The sequence below is a fragment of the Ornithorhynchus anatinus genome, chromosome 12 (genome assembly GCF_004115215.2).
Source record: "Ornithorhynchus anatinus isolate Pmale09 chromosome 12, mOrnAna1.pri.v4, whole genome shotgun sequence".
Classification (NCBI taxonomy): Eukaryota; Metazoa; Chordata; class Mammalia; order Monotremata; family Ornithorhynchidae; genus Ornithorhynchus; species Ornithorhynchus anatinus.
The window spans coordinates 34,732,162-34,743,082 of record NC_041739.1 but is presented as its reverse complement, the minus strand read 5'-3'; the positions used below and the strand labels follow the sequence as shown (position 1 = coordinate 34,743,082).

Sequence of the window (10,921 nt, the reverse complement as noted above, 5' to 3'; positions counted from 1 at the left end):
CCCAGAAAGTTACAGAAAAGCAAATTTTCTGAACAGAGCGATGCTTTTAGATGAAGGTGGAGAAACCAGCTTGTTCTAAAAGGCCTTTATTTTAAGAACTGTCATGCATTTCAGATTATTACAGAGTATGTTACACCGATCATTATTCTAGAGACGAACAGGGGCCAGTAGGTGCCCCCTCCCTCCAATAAGCTAGCAAACGGCAATTCACAGCCTTGGCATTCAGACCTAGATAATTTCTTCCCAACCTAACTGATGCAACAAGCAGGAGACAGAAAGCATTTCTCAAAAGACGGTTAAACAGTGGTTTTAAATCCCATTCCCACCTTTTAACACAGCTGCTAAACTCCATTTAATATTTTCACCTTACCCAGAATTAAATAAGCCCGGGAATTTTCTTCATAGGAAATCATTAGTTGGCTTCCTAATAAAGTGTCTACCTCTGTTCTGAACATCCCCTCGTACAGTGTTGGGACTCCATAATAAAGATGAACAACCACTACTAAAAGAATTAAGAGTTATGAGTAAGCTGAGTTATGAGTAAGCTTCATAATAATGCTACTACCTTAGAAATAACCTAATAGTTATATGATAAAAGTAAAAGTACATAAAAAACACCTTGGCTACTCAATAAAATTAGCTTTACCACTTCAAACAGGCATCAAACCCAGTGACGGTTCTCACGCCAACAATTTTTCCTTGATGATATTTCAAAAAGCTTAGTTATCCTTTCTGAGACACCACAGAAATGACAGAGAAATTTCCCGCTCCTGCAGGTGACGACCTTTATGACCAGCGACAGAGTGAAATGATTCAAAGTTAAGTAGGTGTGAAGTTTGAGATTTGAACCCTAACAGCAGGAGTGACGGTACTGAAGTTCACTTAAACCTTGAATGATTGATTGTATTCACTGTCTGTGGATTCTGTCAGTTGCAAATTCTGCGATCCGACTACGTATCATCGATTGACCACCTTCTCATGATTCGTGTTCATCGATCTCGATAGGATATTCGGTTCTGGAGTGAAAAATGGCCGAGATGCCGTATTCGGGTATGGGTTTTTGCAGCGGCAAGCACTTCTCCTGCAGGAGGGACTCCTGAGCCAACGTAAAGCGAATCTCGAAAAACTCCTGCGACTCTCCGTCCTCCCTCTCCAACAGAAACTGGTAGTCTCCGAAGCGTACGATGCACTTGTGCGGCAGGTCCATTTTGTTCAGGTAATTCAGCTCCACGTTGTCCACGATCAGGCTAACCCTCTGGCTCATGTTTTTTATTTCGAATGAGAGCGCCGGGCTGTTGAAAGGTTTGAACAGCTGCAGTGAAAACTGAACGCGGGACACCTGTCTGTCCATGAACGTATAGTAGCAGGTGTTGGGGTTTCGCCCGAACTTCACCACTTCACTGGCCCGAAGTCGATCTCGATGGAGGAACTTCAGGGATTGAAACACTTTACTCTGCTGTTGGTTAGGATGGTAGACTGTCATGTGGAGGCAGGTTACCGTCTCTTCGGTGTCGGCGTCTTCAAAACTGGACATGTTGGCTCTGTGAGGGATCATCGAGACGGTCAAGTCAGCGCATTTCCCAGACCCCTCCCCTTCTGGGGTGGAACTCACGCCCCGACGCCCATTTTAAAGCACTCGGGTCATGCCCTCGTACTCCCTCAGCTTCCACTTTCTCTCCGCCGAGTCTCTCCTTCAAGGTCTCCCCTTCTCTCTGCATCCGTCACCTCATCTGTAAAACGGGGATTAAGACTGCGATCCCCACGTGGGTCACGGACTGTGTGCAACCCGATGAGCTTCTATCTACCCCAGCACTGAGTACGGTGTCTGGCACGTAGTAAGCGCTTAAATACCCTAAAAAAATAAGGTCTCCCATTCCAGTGGTGTCCTCTCTATTCTTCAGGCTTTTGACTTTGAGGCTGTCAATCAACTCCACCACAGATCTGATCTGATCTCATTCAATCATATTTATTAAGCGCTTACTGTGTGCAAAGCACTGTATGAAGCGCTTGGGAGAGTACAGTCTAACAATAAACACATTCCCTGCCTGCGATCAGGTTAACACACTACTCGCCAACCCACTTTTTTTTTGTTTTGTTTTGCTTCGTCCCAGGACAACCTCTGGCTCCGCCTCCTCCTCGACTCACCCGCTTCATTCTCCTTGCTCCCCTCGGACCCCCTTTGCTCCATGTCCCCCAAACTTGGAAGAATCCCCCAAAACTCTGTCCGACACGGCCCTCCCCGAAGTCCAAACCCTCCCGAAAGCCTTGACCCGCCAACAAGCCTTCCCTCATTAATCCCCCGCGTCCCAAGCCATTTAAGCCCTCAGTCATCACTAGCGCTTAGGTACATTGTTCTACATTCAGCTGCTTTTATTACTCTGTAAATATTTGTGTGTCTGTCTTCCCCATTAGATTGTACGGTCTTGGTGGGTGTGGACTGTATCACTCCTTGCTTTCAACTTCCCACCCTTTTACGAAGTTCAGGGCACTGCATCCAGTGGGTGCTGACTAAATGTGTCGTCTACGACTACTCCCACCTCAGAAACTATTCTGACTTCAACCATTCGATCAAGACTTCTAAAAACCCTCATCCTAAACCTTCAACCTTGTTGACGACTCTTTCCTGGTAACTTTCTGCTCTTGATTTTTAGGGTATGGTATCAATCAACCAGTGGTATCCACTGCTCACCTCCTCCAAGAGGCCTTCCCAGACTGAGCTCCCCTTTGTCCTCTGTTCCCTCTACCCCCCCTTCACCTCTCCGCAGCTAAACCCTCTTCTCCCCCCTTTCCCTCCGCTCCTCCCCCTCTCCCGTCCCCTCCCCTCGGCACCGTACTCGTCCGCTTAAACTGTATATGTCTTCATCACCCTATTTATTTTGTCAAAGAGATGTACATCACCCTGATTCTATTTATGTGCTGTCGCTTTAATGAGATGTTCTTCCCCTCGATTCTATTTATCGCCAGCGTTCTCGTCCGTCCGGCTCCCCCGATCAGACCGTGAGCCCGTCAAAGGGCAGGGACCGTCTCTATCTGTTACCCATTTGTCCATTCCAAGCGCTTAGTACAGTGCTCTGCACATAGTAAGCGCTCAATAAATACTATTGAATGAATGAATGAGTGCTTAGTATGCGCAGAGTACTGTACTAACCACTTGGGAGAGTACACCACAAACAGAATCAGCATAACGAGCCTTTTCTCCTCTTTAAATTGCTCCTTCTCTGTCTCCTTATCCTCTCTACCCCTAATCGCAGGTGTCTTTCGGGGCTTAATTCCAGGCCTCTAACTTTTCTCATGCATACTCTCCACCTTCAAGGAATTTTTCCCCCTTACATTACTTGAAATTACTACTGCTGTGTGCGCAACCTGCAATCGCTAACCCTGACCTCTCACCTCCCTTGCTCTCCTGTCTCGTATCTCCTCCTGAATCCAACTCATTATGCCTAAACCTACACTTCTAATATTCCTTCCGAGAGTGTCCCGTTTTTGCTAACTCCCCTAGCACTGCTGACCGTACCCCTGCCTTCTCTAACTTCCTTTTCACCACCTTGGAATCATTTATTTTTTTTTTTTGAAGCACTCAGACACCGTTCTAAGCATTAGGGTAGATACAAGCTAATCGGGTCGGACACAGTCCCCGTCCCACCAGGGGTTTACAGTCTTAATCCCCACTTTACGGGTGAGGTGACTGAGGTACAGAGAAACCAAGTTACTAGCCCGAGGTCACACAGCAGACAGGCGATGGAGCCAGGATTTGAACCCAGCTCCTGCTGGCTCCCAGGCCCGTGCTCTAACCATTAGGCAACTCAGCTTCTGAGGATGAAGACTGTGAGCCCCATGTGGGACAACCGGATCACCTCGTATCCTCTCCAGCGCTTAGAACAGTGCTTTGCGCATAGTAAGCGCTTAACAAAGGCCATCGTCGTTATTCTCGGTGTGGCCTAGTGGTTAAGACCGGGAACCCCATGCGGGACGTGAACGGGGTCCAACCCGATTAGAGTGTATCCAGCCCAGTCCTTAGTACAGTGTGTACCTGTAGTAAGCGCTTAAATACGATAATGATGATGATAACTGAAATTTCTTAAGCCCCTGCAAGATAATACAGGCTAATCAGATCGGACAAAGTCCCTGTCCCACAAGGGTTTCACAATCTACACAGGAGACTGAGCTGGTATTTCTTTCGGTAACTGAAAGTCTTCCCCTAAAACTTGACATATTGTTACTCAGAAAAATATCTCAGTAGTAATACCAATAGTAGATGACAAATAACTGCGGCGTACTAGATGTCATGTTCTTGTCTGTCTCCCCCGATAAGCCTGTCAAAGGGCAGGGATTGTCTTTGCTGGCTGGATCGTTGTTTTCTTAAAAAACAAACAAAACCCAAAACAAAAAAAACCTGTCGCTTCTGTGTGAAGAGCACTGTACTAAGCACTTGGGAGAGTACGATAGCTTACTAATCGTGTTCCCTGTCCTCAACGAGTTTACAATCTAGCACAGGATGCAGACCCAAAAATGAGATAAACGTGTCTGTCCGGCTCCCCCGATTAGACCGTGAGCCCGTCAGAGGGCAGGGACCGTCTCTATCTGTTACCGATTTGTCCATTCCAAGCGCTTAGTACAGTGCTCTGCACATAGTCAGCGCTCTATAACTACTATTGAATGAATTAGACTCTACCCTCCCACTCGTTATGAGGATTTTCGGTTGAAATCATCGGAGTATGAAGAGGCAAACAAAATAAAGAGAACTTGGGAGAGACGTTCTCGTGGGTCCTCGTTTTACAGATGTGCAACCGCCGCTTCTGAACCGTGAATATTTTGTCACCCTTGGGCTGTGCCGTTGGAAACGGGCGGCGTGTCGACGGGAGCCGTCGGACGTAATAAAAAAAAAAATCAAGTATTTTCAGCCGGTTCTACTGCAACGGTTTCCAGATTAAAATTTTGCCCTTTAATTTGCAATCAAGACCGTAGCAAGGGGTGGCTTTAAAACCAGCTACCTTAATGAAAACTATGCTCTCTTTCAGGCCCTGTCTTGTGAGGAATTTAAGAGGGTGTCTTCTGCTCTGCAAGGAGAGGTCCGGGGATTTGGACGCTCCCGGCACAACAGAGTCGGCTCAGTTTGCGTGCAGAATTCCAACTTTAACTCTTCTAACCTTTTGGCTCCGGCTGTGACTGGAAATTATTGCCTTAAACCCTATGATCTCACTGGAGATTTTCCTCCTCGGGTCAGCGATGAAACAGACGAGCAACAATTGTGGGATGGCACATCCTGCTGGGTTTTCAGGGCTGGACTGTGCAAAAGCTTTTTTATTTTTCTTTTTTTGGGGGGGGTCAGGGACCACTTTATGATTAGCCTCGCTGGGAAAAGACAGGAAGGGGAAAAGGAGGACGAACGAAAGGGGAGAGAGGGAGGGGATTCTGTATATATTTTCATCACCCTATTTATTTTGTTAATGAGAGGTACCTCACCTTGGTTCTATTATTTTGTTAATGAGATGTACCTCCACCTTGATTCTATTTATTTGCTACTGTTTTAATGAGATGTTCATCCCCTCGATTCTATTTATCGCTATCGTTCTCGTCTGTCTCCCCCGATCAGACCGTGAGCCCGTCAAAGGGCAGGGACCGTCTCTATCTGTTACCCATTTGTCCATTCCAAGCGCTTAGTACAGTGCTCTGCACACAGTAACGAGAAGCAGCGTGGCTCAGTGGAAAGAGCACAGGCTTTGGAGTCAGAGGTCATGGGTTCGAATCCCGGCTCTGCCACTTGCCAGCTGGGTGACCGTGGGCAAGTCACTTCCCTTCTCTGGGCCTCAGTTCCCTCATCTGTCAAATGGGGATGAAGACCGTGAGCCCCACGTGGGACGACCTGATTCCCCTGCGTCTCCCCCAGCGCTTAGCACAGTGCTCTGCACATAGTAAGCGCTTAACAAATACCAACATTATTATTAACCAGTAACCGTATTTGTGTTGAACAGGAAAGGAAAAATATCCGAGAGTCGAAACGGCCACAACCAATCACTGGCACAGAGCCAACTCAAACGGAAACTCAAAGAGCCCACCAGGTTACGATCGCATTGGTTAAAGATTTAACATTTAATATTTTTTCTCCCCCGACTGGTCTGGGAGCCCGTCACTGGGCAGGGATTGTCCCGCTCTGTTGCCCAACTGTACAGTCCAAGCGCTCAGTACAGTGCTCTGCGCACAGTAAGCGCTCAATAAATACGATGGAATGAATAATATTAGCATGATAGAATTTAGGAAGATCTAGAGTAGACGGAGAGCAATTAATCCTGACTCCATTTATCCGAAACACCGTTCTTACATTCTTTGTCTCACGCGCCTATGCCTCCGGCCCGATCTTTGAGGAGCCCAGATATTCTTGAGGGGGCAGTTTGGCATACTTGTCAGCTGTGTGACTGTGGGCAAGTCACTCAACTTCTCTGTGCCTCAGTTACCTCCTCTGGAAAATGGGAATGAAGACTGCGAGCCCCACGTGGGACGACCTGATGACCCTGTATCTCCCCCGGCGCTTAGAACGGTGCTCTGCACAGAGTAAGCGCTTAACAAACACCAAATTATTATTTCAAACCTAGAGCCACCCAAACCTGCAGATAATAATAATAGTGTTGGTATTTGTTAAGCGCTTACTCTGTGCAGAGCACTGTTCTGAGCGCTGGGGTAAACACAAGGGAATCAGGTGGTCCCACGTGGGGCTCCCAGTCTTCATCTCCATTTTACAGAGGAGGTCACTGAGGCCCAGAGAAGCGAAGGGACTTGCCCACAGTCACCCAGCTGACGAGGGGCCGAGCCGGGATTCGAACCCATGACCTCCGACTCCAAAGCCCGGGCTCTTTCCACTGGGCCACGCTGTCGGAGGGATGGAGTTGAGAAATGGGAGCTTTGCATCTTCAGTGCCTCTTAAAAAAAAATAATAATAAAAGTGTCCAGCACAGCCAGACGAAAAAAGGGCATTTCCCCAAACAGGGTTTTAGGCTGGAAATGCCCTTGGCATTCTCCCCTGCTGAGGCCTCCCTGGAGCCGCAGTCCACCCAATCTTGGCCTTCACTCCCAAGCGCTCAGTACAGTGTTTCGCACGCAGCAAGCGCTCAATAAATACGATTGCGTGAATGCGGCTCCCCCCCCCCATTCCTCTGGCGTTCACTCCCAAGCGCTTAGTACAGTGTTCTGCACCCATTTAGTGCACAATAAATTGCATGAATGCGGCTCCTCCCGATTCCTCCGGGCCGGGCCGAGGATGGGGCAGGGGGAGGAGAGGAGGCAGCTCTTGGCCGTCCGGCCACGGGGGGGGGCTATGTCGTAACCGCCGGTTTACTGTTGGCGCGGCTGGGAAAGTCCCGGCGCAGGCCCGGATTTCGTTTCTGGGTCCGAAGGTTGGAAAATTGCGGCAAGGGGAGGAGAGGAGAGGAGAGCGGGCCCGGGGGCGCCTGCGGGGTCCAGCTCATCCCCCTGCAACCCTGGCGCTGGGCTGAGCGCCCCTTTCTCCTCCCCGGTGGGGTTTACCGAGCGCCCACTGGGCGCAGGGCCTTGTGCTAAGCGCTCGGGCCGCTGCAGGGCGGCGGAGTTGGCCGGCACGATTCCCCCGTTGCCAGCGCTCAGTACACTGCCCTGCGCGTAGTAGGCGCTCAATCCGTACGAGGGGATGGATGAAGGCAGGGGACGGCCCTCATTCGGATCCCGACGCCGCCCCTGGGCAGCTGGGTGACGGTGGGCAGAGTCACTTCATCGTGCCTCGGTTCCCTCATCTGGAAAATGGGGGTGAAGCCTGGGAGCCCCACGTGGGACAACCTCATTCCCCTGGATCTCCCCCAGCGCTCAGCACAGTGCTCGGCACCTAGGAAGCGCTTAAATGCCAACATTATTATTGTTATTATTCCCTGGGCCTCAGTTCCCTCATCTGTAAAATGGGGGTGAAGCCTGGGAGCCCCACGTGGGCCAACCTGATGACCCTGGATCTCCCCCAGCGCTCAGCACAGTGCTCGGCACCTAGTAAACGCTTAAATACCAACATTATTATTGTTATTATTCCCTGGGCCTCAGTTCCCTCATCTGTAAAATGGGGGTGAAGCCTGGGAGCCCCACGTGGGCCAACCTGATGACCCTGGATCTCCCCCAGCGCTCAGCACAGTGCTCGGCACCTAGTAAGCGCTTAACAAATACCAACATCATTACTGTCCAAATTTAATTGTAGATATAGACACATCACTGCTCCTTGTCAGCTGGGTGACCGTGGGCAAGTCCCTTCACTTCTCTGGGCCTCAGTGACCTCATCTGGAAAATGGGGATGAAGACGGTGAGCCTCACGTGGGGCGACCCGATGACCCTGTCTCTCCCCCAGCGCTCAGAACAGTGCTCGGCACGTAGTGAGCGCTTAACAAATACCAACATTATTATTATTGTTATTATGAGAGAAGCAAGCGTGGCTCAGGGGGGCCAGGGCCCGGGCTGGGGGGGGTCCGAGGTCGTGGGTTCTAATCCCGCCTCCGCCACTGGTCGGCTGTGGGGCTTTGGGCAAGTCACTTCGCTTCTCTGGGCCTCGGTTACCTCATCTGGAAAATGGGGATGAAGACCGTGAGCCTCACGTGGGACAACCTGATTGTCTCCGTTGCCCAACTGTCCATTCCAAGCGCTCAGTCCAGTGCTCTGCACATAGTAAGCGCTCAATAAGTACTACTGAATGAATGAATACTATGTATCTACCCCAGCGCTCAGAACAGTGCTTGACACGTAGTAAGCGCTTAACAAAGACCATCATCCTTCATTCATTCAATTGTATTTATTGAGTGCTTATTGGGTGCACGGCACTGTACTAAGCACAAGAGAGCAATGAGGAGATAACACGATAATAATCATCGAAACGAGTATGGTATTTGTTAAGCGCTTCCTATGGGCCTGGCACTATACTAAGCGCTGGGGTGGATTCGTTCATTCATTCACTCAACAGTATTTATTGAGCGCTGACTCTGTGCAGAGCACTAAGCACAAGACAGCAATCAAGAGAGATAATCATAAAATAATCACAATAATAATAATAATTATTACGGTATTTGTCAAGCGCTTCCTATGGGGCGGGCACTGTACTAAGTGCTGGGATGGACTCATTCATTCAATAGTATTTATTGAGCGCGCTGGGGTGGATTCATTCATTCATTCCATAATATTTATTGAGTGCTGACTCTGTGCAGAGCACTAAGCACAAGACAGCAATAAGGAGAGATAATCATATAATTATAATAATAATAATGGTATTTGTTAAGCGCTTCCTACGCGCCGGGCACTGTACTAAGCGCTGGGATGGATTCATTCATTCATTCAACAGTATCTATTGAGCGCTGACTCTGTGCAGAGCACTAAGCACAAGACAGCAATCAAGAGCCAATAACATCATAATAATATCATCATCATCATAATTATGGTATTAAGCGCTTCCTATGGGCCGGGCACTGTACTAAGCGCTGGGGTGGATTCATTCATTCATTCCATAATATTTATTGAGCGCTGACTCTGTGCAGAGCACTAAGCACAAGACAGCAATAAGGAGAGATAATCATATAATAATAATAATATTATAATAATAATATTTATGGTATTTGTTAAGGGCTTCCTAAGGGCCGGGCACTGTACTAAGCGCTGGGGTGGATTCATTCATTCATTCAACAGTATTTATTGAGCGCGCTGGGGTGGATTCATTCATTCATTCAATAGTATTTACTGAGCGCGCTGGGGTGGATTCATTCATTCATTCAATAGGATTTACTGAGCGCGCTGGGGTGGATTCATTCATTCATTCATTCAACAGTATCTATTGAGCGCTGACTCTGTGCAGAGCACTGAGCACAGGACAGCAATAAGGAGAGATAATCATATAATAATAATCACAATAATAATAATATTTATGGTATTTGTTAAGCGCTTCCTATGGGCCGGGCACTGTACTAAGCGCTGGGGTGGACTCATTCATTCATTCATTCATTCAACAGTATCTATTGAGCGCTGACTCTGTGCAGAGCACTAAGCACAAGACAGCAATAAGGAGAGATAATCATATAATAATAATAATATTATAATAATAATATTTATGGTATTTGTTAAGCGCTTCCTATGGGCCGGGCACTGTACTAAGCGCTGGGGTGGATTCATTCATTCATTCATTCAATAGTATCTATTGAGCGCTGACTCTGTGCAGAGCACTAAGCACAGGACAGCAATAAGGAGAGATAATAATATAATAATAATCACAATAATAATAATATTTATGGTATTTGTTAAACGCTTCCTATGGGCCGGGCACTGTACTAAGCGCTGGGGTGGATTCATTCATTCATTCCATAATATTTATTGAGTGCTGACTCTGTGCAGAGCACTAAGCACAAGACAGCAATAAGGAGAGATAATAATATAATAATAATCACAATAATAATAATATTTATGGTATTTGTTAAGCGCTTCCTAGGGGCCGGGCACTGTACTAAGCGCTGGGGTGGATTCATTCATTCATTCAACAGTATTTATTGAGCGCTGACTCTGTGCAGAGCACTGCACTAAGCGCTCGGTGACGGAGTCAATGGGATCCGACCCCCCTCCCCCCCCACGCCGGTCCTGACTGTCCCGGCTCCGCCCCCCCCATCAATCAATCAATCGATCAATTGATCCAACTGACCTGGGCGGGGTCGCGCACGCGCTGCTGCTGCTGCTGCTGCTGCTGCTGCTGCTGCCGCCGCCGCCGCCGCTGCCCCCAACGCTCTGCCGAGCTCCCGCTGCCGCCGCGGCCGCCCAATTCCGCGCGCCGAATCCCGGATTCGTAGCCGGAGCTGTCCATCAACGGAAGCCGCCCAATGAAGAGGAGGGGGCGGGACTAAAGGCGGGGAGCGGCCAATGGGATTCGTCGTTCGGGCCCGCCCCCCGC

General features: G+C 48.7%; 1 protein-coding gene across 1 annotated transcript; it reads right to left on the bottom strand.

Annotated features, from left to right (window-relative positions):
• Positions 1-70: 70 nt before the first annotated feature.
• Positions 71-10,737, bottom strand: TIFA (TRAF interacting protein with forkhead associated domain). The gene is made up of 2 exons (XM_029077176.1): positions 10,676-10,737; positions 71-1,541 (listed from the first exon to the last, which is right to left on the bottom strand). Exon 2 carries the CDS (start codon positions 1,532-1,534, stop codon positions 977-979), a length of 558 nt encoding a protein of 185 aa, XP_028933009.1. The 5' UTR covers positions 1,535-1,541; positions 10,676-10,737; the 3' UTR covers positions 71-976.
• Between the last annotated feature and the right edge of the window lie 184 nt (positions 10,738-10,921).